This window comes from Thamnophis elegans, chromosome 3 (assembly GCF_009769535.1).
Source record: "Thamnophis elegans isolate rThaEle1 chromosome 3, rThaEle1.pri, whole genome shotgun sequence".
NCBI classification, from domain to species: Eukaryota; Metazoa; Chordata; class Lepidosauria; order Squamata; family Colubridae; genus Thamnophis; species Thamnophis elegans.
This window is the reverse complement of record NC_045543.1, coordinates 40,402,009-40,428,313: the sequence shown is the minus strand read 5'-3', so window position 1 is coordinate 40,428,313 and position 26,305 is coordinate 40,402,009. Positions and strand designations below refer to the sequence as shown.

The 26,305-nt window shown below is 37.1% G+C and overlaps 1 protein-coding gene across 1 annotated transcript in view; it reads left to right on the top strand.

Moving 5' to 3' along the window:
* Window positions 1-26,305, top strand: part of SPAG17 (sperm associated antigen 17) — a 120,145-nt gene that overhangs the window by 16,216 nt on the left and 77,624 nt on the right. Inside the window, exons 5-17 of the mRNA XM_032213155.1 lie at window positions 1,244-1,460; window positions 3,382-3,576; window positions 4,990-5,165; window positions 6,389-6,529; window positions 7,966-8,059; window positions 11,233-11,324; window positions 12,864-13,001; window positions 13,098-13,208; window positions 15,840-15,990; window positions 16,246-16,476; window positions 17,820-17,915; window positions 21,881-21,930; window positions 24,113-24,199. Of these exons, the coding sequence (XP_032069046.1) occupies window positions 1,244-1,460; window positions 3,382-3,576; window positions 4,990-5,165; window positions 6,389-6,529; window positions 7,966-8,059; window positions 11,233-11,324; window positions 12,864-13,001; window positions 13,098-13,208; window positions 15,840-15,990; window positions 16,246-16,476; window positions 17,820-17,915; window positions 21,881-21,930; window positions 24,113-24,199 (1,779 nt within the window). The remainder of the gene's footprint in view (window positions 1-1,243; window positions 1,461-3,381; window positions 3,577-4,989; window positions 5,166-6,388; window positions 6,530-7,965; window positions 8,060-11,232; window positions 11,325-12,863; window positions 13,002-13,097; window positions 13,209-15,839; window positions 15,991-16,245; window positions 16,477-17,819; window positions 17,916-21,880; window positions 21,931-24,112; window positions 24,200-26,305) is intronic.

Here is a 26,305-nt window from a genome sequence, read left to right as displayed (position 1 = left end):
GAGACTGAGAGAGGAGGTTTAAGCAGCCCTAGCTTGACTGGGATGAACAAAAATCATTGGCCATGCCACCTCAAACCAAGCACGTGAATTCATTGAAGCCTGGTATTCAACCAATGGATCTATCAACAAACATGTTGATTTGGAGGAGGCTACAAACGCATAAGCAGCCAACCAACAAAGGCACCAACCACCTCTTCACTTGGTGACCTTCACACATAAACAACCAGCTGGTCACACGACTCACCAACCAGCCAATCACGCGACTCACCAAGCACATGAGCACATAAGGTCAATAAAAGTGGTGAAGAACTGAAACAAGACATTTGAACTGAAATCCCACTGAGGATGTTAGCTTGATACAAAACGTTCAGAAGCTAAACACCAAGCTCAGAGAATAAACTACCACTACCACATATGAATATATCAGATCATGAAGTACTGAACTAAATGAACCTGTGACTTACTTCCAGTGCCATGGTATCTTCTCATCTGAACAAATAGAGAACTGGAAATTATTTTTGGTATATGCATGTACTTTTAAAGTATGTGTGCATTTAAAGTATATTTTTAAAGATATCTTTGCTTGTTTTCTGAAAACGATCGGTCCTTTGTTCAATTTTGCCATAAAATTAGTTAGAAATAAAGCCTACATAGACATCTTAATAATAAAACTGATATCATATACTAGATGGATTTATGCTGAAATTATATTTTATATTTGAGCTAATATTTATTATGTGAAAGAAAAGTAAAAAATATCTAAAATTGTCAGAGGTGGAGAACTGTTAAATTTGTGGAACTTGTGAAATGAACATTAAGAGAAAAAGGAACACATAGTGCTTTCTAACTGTGTATCTGTGTCTGTGTCTGTGTTCAATAGTAAATATTTTCCATAGCATTCCAATACATGAGTCAACTGCCAAGGAAAGTATATTTCAGTATTCTGTAGGAAGAATATTCTCAGTGACAGTGAGCAAGATCTCAAACATTACTCATTTTCTTCATAATGGTTTTAATTTTTCATTTCTTTTACGATACAGATGGTAAAATTACTTTTTCCATATAAGCATCCTCTATGATTCCATATAGTAATTTGTCTCTCTGTGACTGTAAGAAAGGGCTGTAATTTAAATATGGCTTGGATTTTTAAAACTAATGCTGATACATGGATTAGATTTTTATAACAACTTTTCCTTATTAACATTTACAAGAGCATAGTGATGCAGTTTCTCTAATTTAACAGGCACTAGAGGAGCGAGACAAGGAGAAAGAAGAGAAGGGAAAAGGAAAAGGAAAAGCTAAGAAGGAGAAGGAAAAAGAAAAGCCTGCCAGTGCCAAGGCTGGAAAAGGAGGCAAAGGCAAGCGGTCAACTGATTCACCAAATATATCAGCAACGATCATTAAAAAGGATACCAAACTTAAAAGACGCGGGGAAGAAGATGAACTTGATAAATTCATTGGTAGGTAAAAAGTACATTATTGTATTCCCTCCTAACAGTGAATCTTTCCATTCCAGGCTTCTTTCAGATTGTTTCATATATTATACAAGATTCACCACAAGTCTTAAAATAGTTGCAAGTGTTTAAGTTACTTTTAATTGTCCATTAGGCAAGATGTTAAAAGTTGAGAGAAAAATGGTTTTTGTGGGTAGAAGGAAAGATGATTTGTAAATAACCATGTTTATACTTGTTTGCATTTTCAAGGACTGAAAAAAATCTCCAAATGTGCAAATTGGGCATTATTAGGTAGAACAACTGAGTTCCACTTGGTAAAATCTTTTCTATCTTATCTAAGATACAGAGATTCCAGCCAAGCTTGCAAATATTATATAACTTTTTATCTTATAAATAGCTGATTGTGCTATTGATGTTTCAGCTAAATAAATAAATGACAGCATATGCTCAAAGTTGACCTCTTAAGATTATTTCATAAAGCCCAAGAAGTACGTTCATGGTAGAGACAGCTCTTGATCATGAAATTTCTGAATACGTGAACCAGAAAGATATTCAGTGAATTGAAAAATATCCTAAGCTTGCAATTTTATTTACACCTTAATTTGAAGTTAGCCCCACTGAAGTCATTGCGATTTGGTTTTGATTAAACTGTGTAAACCAAAAATGATGTCATGTCTTTACTGAGCTCTTACATCCATATCCAAATAAAACTTCTTTATATTATTTTCCACTGGGTGTAATGTAAATATATAGTATGGTGAGCCCATTTCCTGCTTGTATTAAGTGGAGGATGTTGTGAGTTGCAATTTTTTGCTATATATGTTATTTACTATTTTGGTTATTTCTTTTATTTGCGTTTTATCTGTTTTAAATTGGTAGCTGCCCCAAGTCATATACATATGATGGATATTCATATAAATAAAATAAATGTATGCATCATATGAATATATACTATATGTGTATGTATGTATGTATGTATGTGTGTGTGTGTGTGTGTATGTATGTATGTATGTATGTATGTATATATATATATATATATATATATATATATATATATATATACATACATACACACACACACACACACACACACACACACACACACACACACATGTATATATTTAGTGTCACAACCCCTGGTAAGCCCCAATTATGGGAGGAAGCTAACAGCTTCCATTATCTGTCAATCGGCTCGTCACAAGAGTCCATCACGACAGAAACCCAATATTTTTACTGTTTCCTTGTTACACATTTTGTCAGCACAAATATAACACATATACATGTATGTGTATACCATGATTGCTTAGCCAGTTGACAGTATACATATACACACATGTACCAGACCATCAACTGAAGATGTCAATTCAGATATTATCCCAGCCATATATCTTAATCAAAGCATTTAAGACATATTTTTAAAAGTGTGTTTAATGTTAATAGGAGATGAATCTTAAATCTTAGTTTTCTTTTTCACCAAAGTATTTCTATTCAATTTAGCCATGGTCATAGAAATATAGCACATTAATCTGTTTCTGATGCAATTCAAATGGTAGAATCTGAAAACAAAAAGAAGCAAAAAGCAGATAAAGACCTGGAAACATTCTGGAAATATGTGGAGCCAATCCTGAACAATGGAAAACCAGGATCTTTTATTTGGTTTTCATCTGTTTTAAATTGGTAGCTGCCCCAAGTCATATACATATGATGGATGTTCATATAAATAAAATAAATGTATGCATCATATGAATATATACTATATGTGTATGTATATATATATACATGTATGTGTATACCATGATTGCTTAGCCAGTTGACAGTATACATATACACACATGTACCAGACCATCAACTGAAGATGTCAATTCAGATTTTATCCCAGCCATATATCTTAATCAAAGCATGGGGTTCTATGTGGTGTTTCAAACAGATGATGAACCAGATGATGGCGCTCAGTATTATTTCTTAATTACTGGTTTTTACAATCCTCAACTTTTACCTATACTGTCTGATCTGGGCATCAATATTGGAAGCATCATTCAGATTTCTTCTGACAATTATGAGCCACTCCAGACCTATTTAGAAACAACTACTTTTCAGGAAGAACTATCTCTTACATCAGAAGGTAGGCTACTAATTATTACAAGCATTAATTTTTTTGAAGTAAAGTATTTATAATTTTTAAAATATATGTACTTATTATTTAAATGATTTAAATCTTTATCTTATTTTTTTTTGGGGGGGGGTGTTTCCTTGGGAATGACAAATAATAGAATTTAGTTATAGAAGCATGTCCTAAAGAGAATAAAGAATAGGCATTAGTGAGAGATAAAGTCATGTCTTAAAAAATAGTGGGGTTTGTACTAACTCCTCATCCATTGATAAAATAACCAAAATACAGTTAAGTGACTCAAGTAAGGCCATGATATCCTTTGCTGATCTTTTGGGAGTCACCAGCAACTGAAAGTTGTGCATATAGTCTTGAAGTAATATTATTTGCAATAAGTTAGTATTGCCCCCTAAAGATTGGATTATGACAACAAGCAGTAATTGCAGCTTACCTTGAAATGATTTTTCTAAAACTATAACTAGTCAAGAATGTAGCTATGTTGCAGGAACTGTCTCCTGCAAGATTTACACTTCTTACCAGTTTTTTTCCAGCTCAATTCAAAGTATTCAAAGGTGATGTTCTTTAATTAGAATATTCTTTAATGGCCAAGTGTGATTGGACATACAAGGAATTTGTCTCTGGTGCATAAGCTGTCAGTGTACATACAAACAACAAAGTGTTAAGTCATAGATCATAGTCATAAGATACTGTTGTGCTGGATTTGAGGTACGGCTTGGTAAACATACACAAAAGAACCAGAGATTGCCTTTTAGATTTACGTGTTTATTCAGCTGAACAAAGAAGGGCCCCTCTAACAGAGAGGAAGCCCCAAATACACAGAGATTCTTATATTTATACCTTTTCTTACATTCCACTCATCCAGGCTGGCACGTAAGAGATCCAGGAATCACTCAGAAAGTCTAGCACAGATATCAAGATGTTCTTAACACCTATGAAGTTTCTTTTGGGACACTGGGTAGTCCCCCCAAAACTTTGTGGCTTTTTCTTCCTTCTGCCAGGACCTCAGTTAGATTTTTCTTTCCCTTCTTAAAATAATTTTCACAGAATGCATTGTAGTCAGTAGCCTCAGTAGTGTGGTGAAATACAGGATGACACTGATGTTTTATTGTTTCACTGGAGGAGATAAAGCTGGGTTTCCATGCACACATTTTGAAAGTTTATGCTCCACTTTTTTATTTAAAAAAAGTACTGCACTACTCCAGGTAAGTGCATTTTAGTGGTTCATCTTTCTTTATAACATCTTTCTTTTATAATTAAATGGATTTAAGACATATTTTTAAAAGTGTGTTTAATGTTAATAGGAGATGAATCTTAAATCTTAGTTTTCTTTTTCACCAAAGTATTTGTATTCAATTTAGCCATGGTCATAGAAATATTAATCTGTTTCTGATGCAATTCAAATGGTAGAATCTGAAAACAAAAAGAAGCAAAAAGCAGATAAAGACCTGGAAACATTCTGGAAATATGTGGAGCCAATCCTGAACAATGGAAAACCAGGATCAAATATTTTTCAGATAGCTAGACTGTATCACAAAGTCCAGGAGTCTTCCTTTCCTTTGGACTGGAGCAACAATGACATGGTGGTTAGTAGCCTGTTCTTATACAAAAGGGCATCCTTGTTGGGTTTAGGGACATAAAGTGTTTCAATATTTGTCCCTAATTCAGGTCCATCATCCTAGCACCTTAAACTTTCTTTGCTTACTGGCAATGGCCATATTTCCCTGTGAGTAAGCATTTTAAGGGGGACTAAGTGGCTAAGATGTTGAGCTTGTCAATCAGAAAGTTTGGCAGTTTGGTGGTTCGAATCCCTAGCGCCGTGTAACTGAGTGAGCTCCTGTAACTTGCCCCTGCTTCTGCTAACCTAGCAGTTCAAAAGCATATAAGAATGCAAGCAGAAACACGGGGACCACCTTGGTGGGAAGGTAACAGTGTTCTGTGCACCTTTGGCCTTTAGTCATGTCTGCTTCTGATTTGTTTTCTCTAATAGACCAAACTATATGGAAGAGGGGGTGTTCTTAAGCTTAATTTTTCAAATTTTGCACACTCCACTGATGTTCAGAGTCATACCATTGAATAATTTCTGGTCCTGATTACTGACCTTATTGTTTTTCCTGTGTTTTCATATACCTCTTGACAAAGCTTATTGTCAAAAAATTGCTAGACATAATAGGAGAAAATGATGTAAATTATGATAAAGATGTTTTACAATATTTAATCCCTCAAAGTGAAATAAAATGTTTGAAAATGTTCCAAAGTTTGTCTGGACACAGCTGAAATAAGCATGTATAACCATATTTAGAAATGTAAATAAAACAAATGGGCAATCCAGAAGGAAAAAACTAATTGTCTAAGAATATTTGTGATCCCATTTGTTCTCCTGTAAGACCATGTGCATATTTCCCTTACAAATCAAAAGAATTCCCCATGAGAAAATTCTCTACAATGGATGTTGGGGGAAAAAATAATTTTTAGCAATGATCTGAGAAGATTGGATTCTTGAATTATAATGGATTAAAGGGACAGCTGTGTACAATACTAATGGATGGAATAACTTTTTATTGTAATTCTTCTAAAATAAAAAGGAATATTAATAATTTAAACCATTCAATCTGAACAGCACAAAAATTATATTTCATTATATTGTTAAATTGGATGCATACTGTTGCTAAAAAATTTACTCCATTTGCCTGTTACTTTTACTTAAGTACTCACCTGAGTAGAACAATAGAACGCTAGGATATAAAATGAATAAGCAAATAACTATTGTAAACTCAGATTTTACATTTCTTTGTCTTCTATTACATAGCTTGAAACTGGAACAGACATCTTTGAAAATGTTGCATGTTTAATGTATGACTGCCTGGATTGGAAAAGACAATACCAGTACTACTTGAAAGCGACTAGATTTATTAATGTACCTGTGGTAGAAAAGAAGAGTAAATTAGAGGTTTGTGGTAAATAGCCAAAAATATTGTAATGTTCTATGTAAAATCTGGTATGGAAATACATTTTGCTTAAAATCCCATCATTTGGATATCATTAATACTATGATTAATTCAGAGCTAAATCTAGTGATGGAGTAATTACTGTGGAATTGCTACTTCAGTTTACTAGGTATTACTAATAACCTCCTTCAATTTACTGGGTATTATTAATAACCTGCTAGACTGGCAAGATATTTATCTATTTTATTATTACAAACTTAATATAGCAGCATTTCCCAAAATGATAGGTAGTGTACAAGACAACAGATAAAGAAATAAAAACAATGCCATCAATCCCCATGAGAAACATTCAACTAAAAATTACTTTAAAAACTAATTTATATTAAATAAAGGCATTGGATAGACTATTAAAACCAATTTTAAAAGTTAGCCCACATTCAACCACTAGACCTGAAATACCTGGAGGGAAATGATTTTAATATCTTTCTGAAGCTCAACATTGGGAATCTGTATTGGGAGTAAGCTTTTCCACTGTCAAACAGCCACCACCAAGAAGGTCTGCTTTGGATTCCTGCCTCTCTCATTTCTCAGGCTGGGACATTGACTGAGCAATGAATCACAAGTATATTGATGATACATCATCTGGAACTGACTGATTGCTTCTCCCAGCAGTTTTACCTAGATGTCGAATAGCAGGAGAAAGAAAAGTGACCCATAGCAGTAGCTATAGTATGGCCATGGACAGAATCACTTCCCCGGCCAATAACTATTGAGTAGAGCTGCTCTGTTATGAAGAAGCTGAATCATCATTAAACAGCAATCCCACTTCCAGCTGTCACTGGTGATTCATGAGGAAACCATAGTCAATGTAGTCATATAATATTAAGAGGTCTAATGGGATTAGAGGGAGCCATATTTCTTCCCTTCTAGTCCAGGTAAAGGTCATTTACTAGACCTAACCTTGCCCAGTTTTGAACCCTGATGAGTGTCAATTATAGTTGAATCAAGAGATGGCCTCTTCAAGAGCAGATGCTCCGTTGCTTCTTTGAAGGAAGCCAATACATTAGAACCTCTGGTCACGACCATAATTTGTTCCATAACTTTAGTTGCAACCCAATTTGGTCGTGACCTGAACCTACTTTTGGAAATTTGGCATTTACAAAAAAAGTGGCGCGAAAGGAGATATCAGCTGTGGAAAGAAAATTGTGCATTTTTTGGTCAGAACCCAATTTGGTCATGGTCAGAAGCATTCGTGACCAGAGGTTCTTCTGTACCATGCATTCTTTCAAAGAAACATCTTAAATCCAGTTACATCTCTCGGTATGCCGAGAGGGATACTAGGGGTTTTGCCCACATAATTTTATTCATTTGTTTCAGCTGTAACAAGGTTAAAGCATAAACATGAGTAATTTTATTTTAATTTGTTTTATTTCACTAGGTACATATGACTGTTACTCCAGTTACTCCAGTTACTCCTACCAAAAAAAAACCAGCTGTAGATGAGCCTGTGCCACTTCCAGTTTTAACTGCAGGTAAAGTAACTTGAGTTATTGTGCAAAAATTATCAGAACAATTTCTTTTCACTGATCTAGGAAAGCATGCAGTATAACATTGTGCAAAACTTTGGTGATAGCCATGGGAATATTTCTGATGGTCTTTTCATGCCTGGGTTCTCTATATAGTTCTATAGACTTATTAATATGACAGATAACCTCAGAAATTTCTGTCCCTATTGCTATTGATCATTAACCGCTGAAAGTATTTTCTCTAGCTTTTTAAGCATAAAGAAAACTTTATGAAGATTACTGACATACTCCAGAAGATAGATAAGACAAATCTGAGTCCCCTGAAGAATGTAATCCCTATTCTTCAATAGACACTGACTACACAACATGGTTAAGTAGCAGACCATACTCCTAGAGCTCTATGAAGGACTACCAAATCCTTCTATGGATGACTAGAACATACAGCTTACAAATTAGATTACCAACATGATTAAGTGTGTCATCAGGTAATATGGTATTTCCAGGCTATTCCAACCAGAGTGAGTACCCATTATAATAATACGTTATAATAATATTGTTGTTATGCTCCTGTAAATCAGTCTTGACTCCTAATGACAGGTTCAACAGGTCTATTCAGTGTTTTTGGCAACATTTTTTGGAAATGTTTTGCTATTACCTGGTTATTTTATTTAATTATGTTTTATTTCCTCATCTAGCTGGGAGAGAAATTAACTGTTGGCTTTTCTGGTTGGGGAGAATTGGAACCTGAGTCTTCCTACTCCTAGTCCAGCACTATTAGCCATTGCACCAAATTGATCCTGCAGTTAGGAAGTTAAAGTTTAAAAAGTTTTTTAAAATTAAGGACTGTTCATAATCAAACAATGAGAAAACCATCCCTAATAATAAAATAAACAGTTGATAAACAGCAACTGTGGCATTCATTGCATTTAAGATGAATTGATTAAATTTAAAATGCTGAAACTTAATCATTCCTCAATGACACTAATACTGTTTTGGTAATTCAGTCCAATTGTGTCAAATTGGATAAAAAAGGATCAAGTAGACATGGTGTGTCTCAGCTCTTCAAGAATCTTGTAGATCTCAAAAAAATAAAGTTGAAGAGAGAGGCATTGATTTTGATAAATTGTGGCATTTAAGATGGAATAAATGTGAATTATTTTGTTCACATGATTTTCTGCAAATTAATCACAACTGATATCCATGATTTCTGTACTATTTGTTTATTAATCAAAGTTATATAGCTGTCCGTCTCATGGGAAGTGATTCTGGGTAACAATTATATTCATTATATATTGTCAGCCCTAGGAAATAAAGAAACCATTACAATATATACCGTGTTTCCTCAAAAATGCGACATTTCTTTTGCCCCACAAAATATGTCCTTGGGCTTATTATCAGGGAGCGCTTATTGTTTTAGGGTTGCTGGGTGGCTGCTCCCTTGCGAGTGGACTTCCGAAGAGCCGGGCACAGCCTCAGGGGCAGAGCAGCCATGAGGTAACCACGCTCACGAGCAGCCGTCCGGCAAATCCCCTCTCCAGCCGGACAGAGTGCCATTCACTGACCTAGGGGGTATCACTAAGGTGCCAAGCCATATGGCGCTCTGCTCACCCCCAGCTCCCGCGGCTTGGCACATTCGGGATACCCCCTAGGTCAGTGCATGGAGCTCTGCTCGGCTGGAGAGGGGGGTTGCGTGAGTGCCTCCCAGCCTCACCAAGCCCTTGCACAGCTTTCCCAGGGCACCACCACCCGCCGCTGCCGCCACGCTCCGAGGATAACTTCCAAACTCCAAAACTCGGCAGCTGAGTCTTCCAGCATCAGCCACTCTAGGACCGCTCTCTATGGTGGGCTGGCTGCCAGACAGAGAGTCTTCCAGACAGAGTCTTCTGGACAGAGAGTCTTCCAGCAGCCAGCCCACCATAGAGAGCACTCCTAGAGCAGCCAATGCTGGAAGACTCGGCAGCCGAGTTTGGGAGTTATGCTCGGAGCGTGGCAGTGGCCGGTGGCAGTGGCCGGCGGCCGTGGCTGGTGGCGGTGCCCTGAGAGAGCTGCACAAGGGCTTGGTGAGACTGTGAGGCATGCTTGCTGGGGGCAGAACAGGTGCTCACACAGCCTCCCTCTCCAGCCGGGCAGAGCTCCATGCACTGACCTAGGGAATATCCCAAATGTGCCAAGCCACGGGAGCTGGGAGGTGGGCAGAGGGCCACGTGGCTTGGTACCTTAGTGATACCCCCTAGGTCAGTGAGTGGCGCTCTGGCCAGTTGAGTGGGGATTTGCCGGGCGGCTGCTCATGAGCGTGGTCACCTCATGGCTGCTTCACCTCTGAGGCTGTGCCCAGCTATTGGGGAGCCCGCTCGCAAGGGAGCACCCACCTAGCAACTCCCCCCTCCAGCCAGGCAGAATGCTACTCCCCAACCTAGTGGTATCCCGAAGGCAGCAAGGAACGTGAGCCCCTTTCCCCCCCCTGGCTCCCATGACTTGGCGCCTTCGGAATACCGCTAGGTGGGTGAGCGGTGCTCTGCCTGCCCGGAGGGGGGGGGGTTGTCCAGGGGGTTTATTTTTGGGGTGGGCTTATATTTTTGCCCACGCAAAAAATGTGGCAATAGTTTCGGGAAAGTTCATATTTTTGGGGAAACACGGTAGTTCAGTACTATTTTTATTCTAACAGAATCTTACAAGTTTGAATGTGCTTTACATTTTTAAGGATCAAGCAAAGTATGAGCAGGGTTGCCAGCCATATTGACTGAAAGTATCCTCAAACCAGATGACGTTTAAATTAAAAAAGTCCCCAAAGGTTTCAGGCAATCACAGACTAAGCATATCATAATCTTTCAAGAGTTTGTACTGCTGCCTTTCCATCGTAAGGTTCACCATTGTCAATCAAAGTCTTGATTTTTTCCTTGTGCACCTTCAGGAAGATTTTTTTCTTTTTGTTAAAGAATTGTTTAAAGAATTATTATCTGTAGATTGAGAGAAAAACCTTTCAGTTACTCAAACAGAGCTTGCCTTCTTTGGCCTTAAGGGCCTATTGCAAAGGGAATCACCTCCTTATTTTGAGAAGTAGGAATTTCCACAGGTGTATAATATATACTCAGATTGTATTTATTGGTAGCTCTCTATACCTAAAACTTTTTAATGCATTTTTAAATTTTATTTTTATTAAAATAATTTTATTATTAAAGATGTAGACATGAGGTACTACAATGATCTCCTGAGCTGTGTCCCTGATGAGGTGGTTTCTGTTGCCTTATTATTGGAGTGTATGTTGCAGCAGGTAAGCAAACATAGGCTTTACAAGTAGTCCTTGAGTTACGAATATAATGAAGCCTGCCAATTGCAGTTGTAACCTGAGGATTCATAGGAACGAATTGCATAACTTGAACATGATCACTCCCTGCTATCACCCATGCATTTGCTAATCAAATATGTGGGTTGTTAAATGCACATGAAGTATCTCAGGGTGGGGAAGGCCATGTGAGGCCTAATAATGGAACAGGTCACCTGCTTAAGACTTCTTTAACTCAAAACAGGATAATGAGCCACAGTTTGTGCTTTGCAGTTTCTAATTTCCTAGAAAAAAGGTTTTAAAATGAAGGGGGAGAAGCAAGAGCGGTGAGATGGAGAACATGAAGGGGAAAAGCAGCTTTGCCTTCTAGGTCAGATTTCAAGCAAGGCAAAGCAGCTTCCACCGCATCACCCTTTTAACATTTAACCCTTCATTGTCTGTTCTTTGTCTCACTGCTCTTGCTTCTCCCCCTTTGTTTTAAAACTTTTTTCTAGGAAATGTAGAAATTGCAAAGCACAAACTGGCTCATTATCCTGTTTTGAGTTAAAGAGGCCATGCAGAAAAGCAGAAGGCGTGGGAAATACTGCTTTGCCGAAGTCTGCAAATGGCTACTCCATGTGGCCCAGTAAGAATGGCCCACAGTCTGAGTTCTTCAGATCTCTGGAAGGTAAGCAAGGCATTGTGAGGGTTGGAGACGGCTGTGGGGACCCCAAGGAAAGATAGCAAAGTACAGGATTATCTCAGGGGTTGGGGGAGGCCCAAGGCAGGCATCCCTAAGTCACCCCATGTGCATTTAATGACCCCTGCATTCATCCCTACATTTGTTTAACGCATGCATTGGGGTAATCTAGGATGAAGGCTCTTTCACTTAACAAGTTTCAATTAACATCAACCCACCTTATGATCGAAATGGACAGGTTCCATTACTGTTGTAAGTTGAGACTTACTATCTGTGGAGATTCTCAATCTTCCAGGTCATGATTGTCCCAAAGGTGCTTTTTCAAGAGGCAACTGAACTTTCTGGTTTTTTCTTTGAAGCTTCTTCAGCTCTGACTGGATGGTGGGGAATGGAAGGATTTATACTTCTTGTAGACAGCTGGTCATTTGTATTCTTTTAGTGAGTCATTAAGATCATCTGGAGGTTTATCTGTGTCATCAGGGTCACCTGATTGATACAAATGGGAATTGTTGAAAGGATTGTGTTGTACATTGGAAATAGATGATGTCATATCCCTCTCCCTCTGTTAAGAGAAGGATGTTCATTTTTGACATAGATGGCCTCTTTGACCTCTTCTTCCATTCCCCACCATCCAGTCAGAGCTGAAGAAGCTTCTTGGATGAGAAATGAAACATATTGAAAGAAAAAAAAACCCCAAATTCAGTTGTCTCTTGAAAAAGCACCTCTTGGTTGAGGATTACCAGTATTGATGGTACAAGTTCTGTAACTGTAATATCTTTAATAACTCCTTCAACATATTTTTATCCCAGAGTATTGGAATAATGAAATAAAATATTTATTTGTGCTAGATTGTTGCATCAGAAGAAAATCTTACACCACCAAGCCTAGTGATTCCACTGCCACGTGAAGATGGGTTGGATCATACTATTGCCAATCATATTGTTTCGATTCTACCTTCACTTGCCCTTCTTGAGAATGAAAAAATGGTTTGTATTGTCTGATTTAATACTTTTACAAAAATGTAATACTTTTATAAAAATCATAAACAAGTTTTTAAATGCATGTTTCCTTTCCTTTGATAGGAGCTGTATAATTCCTTTTATCCTGAAAATGATGAAAACGTTATGGCTCCCAAAGGGCCTGTAATATTAAACTATCATGATAATTTGTCTCGGAAGCTACACTACCTAAAGGTATAATATCACATTTTTTTCAGCTTTTTCCCCATCAATAGTACAAAAATAGAGAAATGTAAGAAAGAATTCATTATAAATGTGCCAAATTCCAAAAGAATGCATGAAGTGTAAGTACCTTCAGTTCTCTGTAAAAGCAAAATCTGTGCTCATATAAATCTAACAATAAAATTATTCCACCTGTTTGAGTCCCCAATGTAAAATACTAAAATGTTTCGTAAATTGTTTTTAAGAACAATATTTTACTTTGTTTTTCTACTTTATCTTGAAAATCAAGACAAAAGCTAAAAATCATGAAGGTCAACCAAGAAAAAAATAAAAAAGATACCTCAGTGTATAAATATGTATTGATTTTAAAGGTAAAACTTAAGTATACTTTTAAAAGATCCAGATTCAAGAAACAATATTTTAGCAGAAATGTTAATTGATACTAACAGTAAATAATGATCTAGTTTAAACAAATGTATGCATGGGACTTTGTGGAGAAGTATGGCAGACTGGAGACATCTCCCTGAAAGTGGAATTTACAACTATGATACAAACTGAGGCACCGGTAAGTAGACAAAGACAGAATGGGAGATGATACACATGAAAGCAGTTTTCTTCAGGCTGAGCACCAGGTGACAAGGGAGTTAGTCATCTTGCTTGCAATCATAGCAGAGCTTATTAAAGGAATCAAAAGTTCACTAAAATCGCTGTCTAATCTCTTTTGGAAATTCCCTATCTTAAAGTTGTGAAAGACTTTCAGAATAACAAGTTGTAAAAGTCAACAGTAAGTTTATCTTCAATAATTAACTGTAATAAAGTTAGAAACAGATTAAGGATCCGGATAAATTTGGAATATTGATTTTTACCATAAAATTTTCGGATGGACTATATGAAATGAATAGCTTCTGGTGGGAAACAGATTTTTTAGGCTACCTTGGTTATTGTATATCATAAAAAGACAAGTCTCTTTATGATTTTAGAAACTGGTCACAAGAGGCTACCAAAGATTTCAGACATGAGGGGGGAAATACAAGCCTGTTCTTAATGTTGTTTAATACCGCCACTTATAAAAAGACGCAAAATGTTATTTGAAAATTAAAGGGTTCTTTGAGGAATGGAGCTAGAAATTAGTAACTACAAATTCAACAATGTCAGTAATGATGTCTGCTTCTATGAATAGAATATTTCCAAAGGATATTAATAAAGAAATGTTTTGCATCCTGACTTTCTTAGCATTCTCTCAGGAACAGACACAGTTCTTAGGAAAATACAGTAGTAACTGGAGGATTTGTTGCTACAATGAATTCAGATGCTCCATTTGCTTCTATTAAGGGAAAATTTACTGTGTGATTTAAATTCCCTTCCTGCTAAATGTACGCAAGTCTGCCAATCTTTAGTCAGTTCAACATCTTGCTACCTTATTGCAAATTGCACACTTTAGTGGAGTGGAGAGGTCCCAGGAGGAATTGCTGGGGAGGACCAAGGGAGTGAAAGAATGACAGATGTGGAACAAATTTGACAAGATAAAGTACTGAATGTGGAACTACAAATGACAGGCCAAGAGAACGATTTGAAAAAGAACTCTTTCCTGGATATGCAAAAGGAATTGATTGACATTTTAAAAATTAAATATGAAAAACAAATGATAACCTAAGAGAATGACCTGGAAAATATTTTCTTATTGGATCCACAAAAAAGGCTTGTTAAAACCTTGAAGAAATCTATTCAATGGGATAAAGAAGAATTGAAGAGAAATTAAATCCTATAATAGTATCTGATTGAATTAAAGATTAAAACTCTTAAAAGTACAAGGAAGGAATTTGTTCAAGATTAAAATAAGACTATTTTTTTAAAGTTCTGGCAACCTTTATGAATACCAAGCTTTAAATGTTGATGTTTTATGGATTTGCTTATAAATATGGGATATGATATGGGATGAAAAGTAATCTTATCAAAGGTGAAAAGTTACTAAATTTGTCTATACTTGTCATGAAGTTTGGAAGTCATATATATATATATATTTATTTCCTGCACTTTCTCTTCTCTTCTTTTTCTCTAAGTTTAGTTTGTGTTAGTTTTTACTATACAGCCATCTCTGAAGGATACTATGGTCGATGGTGCTAAAAGTTGCTGAGAGATCAATAAATTCTTGCAACCTGCTTATTTCTAAAATCTTTGCTTATGAAACATCAATAGACAATCCTATTAATAGGACTTATAAAATGGCACAAAATGTTATCCAACACAATCAATCAAGAAGCTATCATTAGCATATGCAATACATATTAACCCTGTGTTATTAAAATATGCAGAGCTAGAAATCAGGTTTTTACATTTTCATTTTCCAAAGTGTATGTTTATAGAATTTTATACTTTAGGACATCACACTTAAATCTGGTCTTGGTTTTCCAAAAACCAAGAAGCAAAATGAGTATGTGAAGCTTTTGTTAGGCATAATGCATCTATATTGCCTTATTTCTGTGGTACCAATCCCCTGCCCTGGAAGCAGTAGTATCATTCCAATGCCCCAAAAAGATAGAGAAAAAAAAATAAAAAATCACTTATGTTCCCCAGTATTAAAAGTTGCTCATTCCTCCTTTCAATAGCACAATGAGTGAAGTTTCATGTTTCTCTTCACTTAAGGTAAAAGATGATTTGGACGCAATAAAAATTGAAGAAGAAATGATGGAAAAGCTGCCTTTGATGGAACTTCTTAAATTCCCTCTTCCGTCACCTGCAAACAATACGAAACGTCTTGCCAGGCTTCATGAACTCATGCACTATTGTACCGATGGTAATATTATTCTTTTATCAGCTTACTGTTTCCAAAGTAGTCCAAATCCTTATTATATCAACTTCCTACATCCTCTGGGAAATAGAATAATTTCCTCATTTATTTATTTATTTTTATTTTTTTGCTTCTGGGAATGCATTGGTTGGAATAAATTTAGATCAGACGTGAATGATAAACAGATTTCTGACAAAATAAAAAGTGGATGCAGGCAATTTAAACAGACATTTTTCTTTCTGTGACTTAATTTTCTTGTAGAACATATGAATTGGGCTGAAGTAGAACGAGCTTTTCGAGTGTTTACGTTTGAAAGTTTGAAGCTGACAAAAGTCGATAACTCTGGGCGGCTTGAAAGTTCTGGCAAGATGCTTGGTGGTGATGATGAGGTATCTTATATCCCATGGGACAATCCTGCTAGGTTTGCTAGACAACTGAGACAAGAATTAATTTCCAAAAAGGTTTCTGAAGAACTTAATCATAGTATTTCAGGTAAATAAATTTTAGATGTATTTTGTGAATATATTAAAGCACAATGCTTATAATTTCTTGAATTATTGAAAAATTATATCTAGTAAGAAAATCAGAACAAACTGGCATTTTATAACATTTGTGTTCATTAAATGATATAGTTTCCAAAATTCCACACACAACCATAGAACATAGAATAACAGAATTGGAAGGGACCTTGGAGGTCTTCTAGTCCAACCTCCTGCTCGAGTAGGAGACTATACTATTTCAGATAAATGATTATTTTGTCTCTTTTTGAAAGCCTCCAGTGATGGAACACTCACAATGTCTGAAGGCAAGTTGTTCCTTTGGTTGATTGTTCTCAGTGTTAAGAAAATTCTCCTTAGTTCTAGGTTGCTTCTCTTAATTAGTTTCCATCCATTATCCATCTCGTCTTGCCTTTTGGTTCTTTGACTAATAGTTTGACCCCATCATTTTTGTAGGAGCCCCTCAAATATTGGAACTATCATGTCTCCTCTAGTACTTGTTTTCATTAGACTAGACATCCAATTCATGTAACCCTTCTTCATATGTTTTAGTCTCCAACCCCCTAATCATTCTTGTTGCTCTTCTCTGTATTCTTTCCAGAAATTTATTTTTCTTGCCTAACTTTACTTTTATCTAGGTTAAATTTCATATTGTTAGATAGGATATAGTGTTCAAGTCTGTCAAGATCTTTTTGGATCTTAAGCTTGTCCTCTGGTGTGTTGGCTATTCCTGCCAGCTTAATGTCATCTGCAAATTTGATGATGATATCGAAGGGTATCGGGCCCAAAAGGGAACCTTGGGGTACCCAACTGCTTATTTCCCTCCGTGTAGTTGTAGTTCCAACTACATGAGGACTACATGTTGAGTATGATTTGTCAGCCAGCTATAGACCCATCTGGTCATGGGGTTGTCTATTCCACATGTTCTAGCATGCCAAGAAATAGGTTGTGGTCTACTTTAGCTCATGCTTTACTGAAATCTAAGTATACTATATCCACAGCATTTCACTGATCCACTAATTTGTCCACAAATGAAATAAGATTTGTTTGGCATGATCTGTTTTCAACGAACCCATGTTGGCTATTGGTATAACCATCCTTGGCCCTCTTTTTTTTCCTAAGTGAAAGAAAATGGTTACCAAGGGAGAGCTCTCAAGATGGCTGCATTGATTACAGGCTCTACTTTTCCCAAACAAAGTTGTTTCCAGTTTCTAAGGGAAACATTTTCTGCACTGTACTGTCAGTGCTGAAAGCTGAATTGGTAATGCAGGGGAATTCCTGTATGAATGCGTACTCAGAATTGATCTAATTGTCTTTTTTTGTATTTCTTTTTCATAGATCTAGACTCTGAGGATAGTGCATTTCAAAGTCAACAACATTTTTCTTTTTTACTGGGGGAAAATATCAAGAGACTATCCAAATCTTGCAGCTCAGGTATACATTGTTTGGAAATATCTTCTTTTCCTTTTCCCTTTCCATTTTGCCTCTGGAATTCCTCTGGAGTCCTTGTTCACTATATTGAGAAATTAGAAACTTGCAGCATTAATAAGATGTATCAGTTGATTCATATTGTTCCTAAGAAATTTACTGCTGCATGAGTTTCTGACTATAGATTCTTTTTTACAGCACACTGAATGCCTAGCTTTGGAGTTGTGTGTGTGAGAGAGAGGGGGGGAAGGGAAGGAGGGAGAGAGAGAGACCCTAGCATGGTTTTTATATTAATTAAAAACAGGAAGCTAGCATGCTGCAAAACAAAATTCAAATGTCCAAACATGTCTTTATGTACAAAAATTACTCTGGACTCTTTACGATTAAAACGTTTTCCCAGTAGCTCCACACACCAGCTCTGTGTAAACTTGGTCATGAAAAGGACAAAATTAAGTAGGGATAATTGTGGCATTCTTGTAAATTGGTAATTTGTGACTTGTTACATTCCCACAATAGCTACCCTGTGAATGTGCTAGAGCCTATAGTTCATCCTTAATATTCTGCTCATCAACCCTAAAATGTTTGAGACCATTGCATTCTTTGCTTATGAAGGAAATGTTAAAAATGATCCAGCCACTATTGATGCTATTGCTGCAGTGATGGGGAGAAGATATACAACAGTTATCTGTACTAAGGTGTTTAGAGCATATTGCATCACTGATTGGAAGTGCTATAATATCTATATGGGATTAGCTGGCTTGAGTTTTGTTTGGGAGGGATGAACGATCTGTTGAGTGTTCTTAAGTGTGGCTGTTTATACACCATATTTACATTACATAACATGGCATCCTAGCATATGTTACTAACGTATTCCATTTTCTGAGTTCAGAATATGCCCTGAGGCCAAAATAATAAAATCTCTGCCATGCATCATGGATTCTTTTTCTCTTGAGTCTATACTCAAAAGTTATCACAGGTATGATATGATATGGGGATAGCCTGGCATGATATGGGTAGAATAGAAACAGATGGAATTTAGTATGTTTTACCTCTACTTTTTGTTCATAATAGGAGTTATGTTGCCAGTCTAAAGTGTGTGTCTGGGAAAGTTAGTAATTCAGATTGAAGCCACTCTTCCCTGGCTTCCCCTTTTCAATATTGCCCATTCTCTAATGCAGCACTGTATATTCTTATTAACTGCTAAGCATCCTCTCTACTTCAAAAATTATGACCACTAAAATTAGCATTGCTCTTGTCCTCTTAAATAGAAGGGATCCCTGTCTTTTCCAAAGCACTGGCAAGAATGCTGCTTTAAGAATTCTTTTAAAGATCTTTTAAAGATCAGCTTGTTTTCCGCTACCTTTCTATTGGACTCTACAGTTAGCAGATGAAGAATTGCTTATTGTATATAAAATATTTCAGATCTGGAGAACAATATAGCTGGTTTAATGGAATCTGATTCTTGAACTAGCCCTATTCTAACTTCTACAATGAGCATGAGATGAAAGGAGATGGATGCATGAGTAACTCTCTCCATGAAAGGAGCAATAGGCTGTTGATGTCTGAATTTACCTTCACAAATCTGAGAACAGTGATAACAGGGCTACTGTGCTCCCATCTTCATATATTCAAAAGCCTGAAGCTTGAGGAAGGTGATTCTGCCATAGAAGCTATGACTGTTAATATACCATGTTTCCCCAAAAATAAGACAGGCTCTTATTTTCTTTTGACCCACAAAATATGGCTTGGGCCTTATTATCAGGGGAGGGCTTTTTGTTTTGGGGTTGCCGGGCAGCTGCTCTCTTGCGAGCAGGCTCCCAAAGAGCTGGGCACGGCCTCAAGGGCAAATGGCTGTGTTGCGCTATTGCAGCAGTGCAACACAACAGCCATGAAGCGACCAAGCTCATGAGCAGTCACCTGGCAAACCCCCTTTCTAGCCAGGCACAATGCCATTCACTGACCTAGGGGTATCGCCAAGCTGCGTGAGTCCCTGTTCGCCATCGCCTGGCTCCCGCGGCTTGGTGCCTTCAAAATGCCAGTGAATGGCGCTCTGCATGGCTGGAGAGTGGAGTTGTGCGAGCGGCTGTTCCACTCCCGCACCTCCCAGCCTCATGATGCCCTGGTCCAGCTCTCCCTGCAGAACCAGGGCACCTCTTCTGCTGCCGCCCGCCACCTGCCACCATCCCAGCATGGCTTTTTTGGCGGCTTCCAAACCGAGTCTTCCGGCAGTGGTCGCTCTGGGTGTACACTCTATGGTTGTATGCCAGCTGCCAGCAGAGCATACTCCCAGAGCGTACAACCATAGAGCACACGCCCAGAGCGGCCACTGCCAGAAGACTCGGTTTGGAAGCCGCCAAAAAAGCCATGCTGGGATGGTGGCTGGCAGCAGCAGTGCCCTGGTTCGGCAGGGAGAGCTGGGCCAGGGCATCGTGAGGCCCTGGGAGGCATGCGAATGGGGAGCAGAACAGCCCCTTGTGCAACCCCCCTCTCTAGCCATGCAGAACATCATTCACTGGCATTTCGAAGGTGTCAAACCGCGGGAGCTGGGCGGCGGCAAACAGGCGCTCACACGGCTTAACTATACCCCTAGGTCAGTGAATGGTGCTGTGCCCAGCTGGAAAGGGGGGTTGCTGGGTGGCTGCTCGTGAGCGTGGTCACTTCATGGCTCTTGTGTTGAGCTGTTGCGACAGCGCAACACAGCCATTTTCCCCTGAGGCTATGCCCGGTTTGCAAGAGAGCAGCCGCTTGACAACCCCCCCTCTCCAGCTGGGCACAGCACCACTCACCAACCTAGCGGTATCCCGAAGGTGCCAAGCAATGCAATCATCTCCCCCCCAGTTCCTGCGGCTTGGCACCTTCGGGATACCGCTAGGTTGGTGAGTGGCGCTCTGCCTGGACAGGGGGGGGGTGGTTGTCCAGGGGGCTTATTTTTGGGGGGGGAGAGCTTATATTGTTGCCCGCCAGAAAAATGTGGCATGGCCTTATTATCAGGATATGTCATATTTTCGGGGAAACACAGTAGTTATGGCCTGAGGTCTTCATGCATAAATATTGCCGGAAGCACAGAGAGGAACCTGTCCCATTGTATATCGAGGGGGGCTGTGTGTAGAGGGTTTCCTCTTTCAAATTCTTGGAAGTGCTTATTAGTCAAGATCTCACCTGGAAAAACAACACCGCCCTGGTGATTGGAAAGGCCCCAACAGAGACTTCATATCCTTAGAGTCCTGCGAAAAAATCAGGAGGAACAACGACTAATGACCTCTTTCTATTGGTCCACAATAGAAAGTGTCCTCACATAGTACATTACAGTATGGTATGCTGGTTTAACTGCTGCAGACAGGAAAGCACTAGAGAGAGTGATCAATTCGGCACAAGAAACCATTGGTTGCCCTCTAACACCACTGGATGACATCGCCAGGTCTCACTGCTTTACAGAGTGAGAAAGATACTCAGAGATGATTCCTACCCTGGTCAGTGTCTCTTTGCACTTCTACCATCAGGCAGAAGACATCAAAGCATAGCCAGCCGAACAAATAGATTTAAAAATAGTTTCTTGGGCTGTCAGACTCTTGAACACAACCACAATCACTCCACGCACATGTGGAAACATATGACTAGTTTTTCTTTTTCTTTCTTTTTCTCCCCCCCCCCCCACTAATTATTTGCATAGGAATTATTCTTTATACTATTCTCTATACTATGTTGTTCGTATTTGTTGTCATGGATTGCACCAGTGAGGCTAAAACCAATTTCATTGTATACATGATGTATAATGACAATAAACACTATACTAATATATAAAAGCAGATACCAAGAGAAGAAGAAAAGACAATGCTTTGAATATATGAATATAATTTTTTGAAGATTGCATAGTACCCATTTTGTTCATTGAGCATTTAAGTAATTGGAACCAAATAGCAGAATCTAACATTTCTAAACATTATGTATATATCTTCAAATACATTCCACAGATTTGATTGCTGATGTTTATGAAAATGGTCTGAACAATTCTGTAGATAAGGTAAGAAGTGCTGAAATAAGAAGCAGAATTTATAAATAAATTCTAGTAATTTAGTGCTCCTTGTTTTTAATTTTAAAAATGTACAATAGGTTGAATTTCTTAAGAAGCTTGAGACACTTGATCTTGTAAAGATATGTGTGCTGTATTCTACATAATTAGAATTGGAGCCTCTCATTCCATACTGTTCTGTTCGGGGGTAAATGATGCTGTTGACAGTTATCAAATATTTCATATTCCCATCTGCTATCATTCTGTATTGTTTGTATTTTTAATGTTTTATTGTTTGCAGTAAAAAAAATGGAGGAAAGAAAATGAAAATGTATTTCATATACTTAATGCCTGAGATTCTCACATATGGATTACACATTGGTACAAAACATCTATAATCTTTGTTTCATCTCATCATATTTGCTGGTTTTCACAAAATAGGGTGTTTTTTTTTCAACAAGGAGTTACAAATTTGCAGATGACCACTTAAAGTACTCTAAATGACTTTTCCCCCAATCATCTCCACTTTCTTTTGTAAACTAATAAGCTTTTCATGCTGCTTTGAAGATTGAAAAAGCAATGCTCTAAAATTTCTAATGTTTTCCTCTGTTGCCATTTTTACAACTGAACTTCCTCTTTAAGTGCTACGATTTGTTTCATTGATAGTAAAAGAGGAAAGGAAATAGGTCAAGCATTTTCTCCTTTCATACATATAGATCTAATATTACTCTTACAATTACTTTCTGAATTAAGAGGTCTGAGAGGTTGTCCTGAACACACTCCTCTAATTTTATCTCTATAGTAACTGTGTAATGTATGAGATAAAGTGGACTGAATGGTCCAGAATTGGCCAGTGTGTTCTGTAGTCAAGTGTGAACTTGGATTTGGTACAAGTCCATTACTATATGACTAGACTGAAGAAAGGAAAACAGGAAACAGCACTTTTAGAGCATTTTCTAATTTAAGAATGAAAATTAATAAAACAAAAAGGGCCCCAAAACTCCTATGCTGATCAAAAACGATGAATATTCTTCCTTCATTTCACATATAGTTTAGCACCTTATGCATTATGACAAAATGGTAATAAGTGGCTGAATTGCTTCATCATGAAGTAACTGACCTGAAATATAAAGGGTTTTAACTTGAATCAACTTAAAGATTTCTAGTGAAGAAAAAAGTGGAAAAACAATTTGTTTCTGGAACTGCACTTTGATATGGCCCAAGAGCTAATCAATAAAGACTCAATGTCCAAAAAAAGGGCTGAATTTCAAATTAGGTATTAATTATGCTTGAGAGATAGCTTCAGCTGTAACAAAGATTCTTCCAACCTCTCAGTGCATTAAGTTGGTTATGTGATTTTATTATAACTTGCTTTTTTGTAGGTGTAAAAAGCTGCTATTTTTTTTTTTAAAAAAATACAATAACCTCTGATTAAAAACAATTTAGTTTCTACATTGAGAATTATAATGAGGGGGAAAAAGATGTAGGTAGTCCTAAAATATATCTAATATAATCATATTACTTAGAAAATACTATAATGTTAAAAGCAAAATAGATGTCACCTAAATACATATAAATATTATAATTCATTTTTCAAAGCATGGTGTACTGCAAGACTAATATCAGGATAAATAACATCAAATTATTCTTGAGATTAGCCTGTCTCCTAAACTGAATTTAAGAAATTCACCTTCAGAGTTTCTTTCTAGGTCATATAAACTTTGGAATATACAGTGTGTGTTCTTCTATTGAGATAGTTTTTAGAAATTACTTTTAGAATTGTCTGTATATCCCTAATAAAGTCACAATATGGGAAGTGAAGAGAGCACTATTGTACTTTCTAGACAGCATTGGTTGAGTGCTAACATTTTGTTTTTCATCTTCTGTTTTTAATGGCAACTTCATACCCAGAATGAAGATATTGATGTATTAATGAAGAAAAGGGCCATTTTACAGAAAATAAGAAGGTGTTGAACATGCAGATTTATTTATTTATCTATCTATTATATATACTGGCTGCCCATCTCACCACAAATGTTGGATGCATGTGATAGTATGGAAATGTAGAGATTCCAAGCTGATCAATTTAAAATGAATTAGATTCTAAAGCTAGAAAATAAGCCTCTATTAATTCTTTTTCACCTCCTTTCCAACATTTGTTAAATAAGCTAAATTTTACCTATTTTCTCATAAGGTAATTTCAGCCATCCAAAAGACCCAGCAGCGGTGTTTGAATGACTGGCGTTTTGTTGAGCATTTTCAACCACAACTCCTCTTCCAGGTAACTGTAATTTGTTGCCTCATTTAGTAAACACTCTTGCACAGGACCTGCTTAATGTGCATTTCCACAAAATAACTCTCAGTTTATATTTTCAACATTATACCCACAGTTGAGATTAATCTGAGAACTATTACTTGTGTAGTTAATGATATTCTAGCATAAGTTGTTTATCATTCTAGAATATTTCTGGATTGTGGATCAAAATAAACCATGGTCAACCTGACAGGTCATTTTCTTCAGGAGAGATAAATGAAGTGCAACTTCATTGACCCTGTTTGGTTTCTCAGTAGTTTTTGATAGTATTGACTGTGGTGTTCTCCTAGATAGTTTAATTGCATTAGAATAGGGAGCATAGTATATTTATATTATATGTATGTGTGTGTGTGGGGTGTGTGGAATTGAGGACTTTGCCTGTTTGAACACATTTGAACTTTGTTAGAAGTTCTACATTCTTCATCAAAGATTTGAATGCTGTATTTTCTTTCCTGAGCAGCAATAGCTTAGGTAATATGATAGGTTAGCTACTATGAGTCACATACTGCTAATTTTACATTCTGTTTAAGTGTTGTATGTCAACATTCAATTTTAGGAAATTGTAGTCAGAATGTTGAGTGGACACCTTGCTGTCTGCATATGTTACATTATTGTTAAAACAGCTAGTTGAATCAGTTTCAAGGTTTTGCTCTTAACATACGAATAGGTCATCTTTCTCATTACAGACCAGTCCATTACTAAAATAACCCATCCATATATGTCCATCTGTGTTATGCTGAAAATTGCAGATAACCATATTGGGCCTTTTCAATGATGATCCTGAAATTTATAGGTCAACTGCCCTTACAGTCAGGTGAAAAAGTACACCCCAATGATTTTTTTTTACTTTTTCAACATAATTTCAACATACATATATTTAATCTTCATTTCAATAATATTGATACATAAAGGAGATATAATATACACAATATGCACCACTTGCATTATGTTGTGTAAATTAAGTAAGCATAAATGCAAATTTCACATGTGCAAAAGCTGTAAATTTATCAAATATATAAAGTTAGAATCAGGTGTACTAGAGGAGATGCACATGATTAGAAGATGTTAGAGAGGATCTGAGAGATAGCTGTCCTACTGAAACTTCAGACATTTAGTTTCTCTTCGTTGCTAAAGTGTGTAATATCACCATGCCTAAATTGAAAGAGCTCTGAGAGGCTTTAAAAAGAAAGATAGATGAAGTTAGTCTGGGAAAAAGATCAAACAATTGGACATCAATCATTCTACTATCTAGAAGATTATCTGTAAGTGGAGACGATTTCAAGCAACTGCCAACTTACCAGGTCAGGTTGTCCCACCAAGTTCAACCCCAGAGCAAAAATAATTTAAAAAGTCTCTAGGAATCCCAGGATTTGATCACATAACCTACAGGTAGCTCTCTCCATTATTGATATAAAAGTTTGTGAGTCTATCATTAGAAAGAAGATGCCCCAAGTAGATCTATGTGAGAGGTATGCCAGGCTAAAATCTTTGCTGCTCAGAAATAACTAAAGGCAAGACTAAAGTCTGTTCATGAACACCTAGGCAAAAACCAGGACTTATGGAACAATGTGCTCTGGACAGACAAGGAAAATATATTTTGCTATAATACCAGAAGATAAGGACAAAACCCAAAGACAGCATTTGACCAGAAAAGCCTGATACCAACCATAAAGCATGATGGTTATGGTTTGCCTACTTTGCTGAATTAGGGCCTGGACAGCTGCCATCCTGAAATCCTCTATGAATTGTTCATTGTACCAGAAGTTCTTGAAGATAATAATGAAGATAATATAATGTCAGAAGCTTGAAGTTCAACCAAAAGTGGACCTTGCAGTAGGACAATGATCTAAACATTCCAGTAAAGGAATAGCTAAAAAAAGAATTTGGGATTTTGGAATGGCTAACTCAATGCCTGGTTCTAAATCAACCAATCAAATGGCCAACTGACAAGCGTGGAAAGCAAACCACTGCCAAAATCTAAAACCCGAGCTACAAGTATTTTCTATTGTTTCAAATTTACATCACCTTTATCTTTATACTGATTGAATAAAGATAAAATATTGATATATTCAC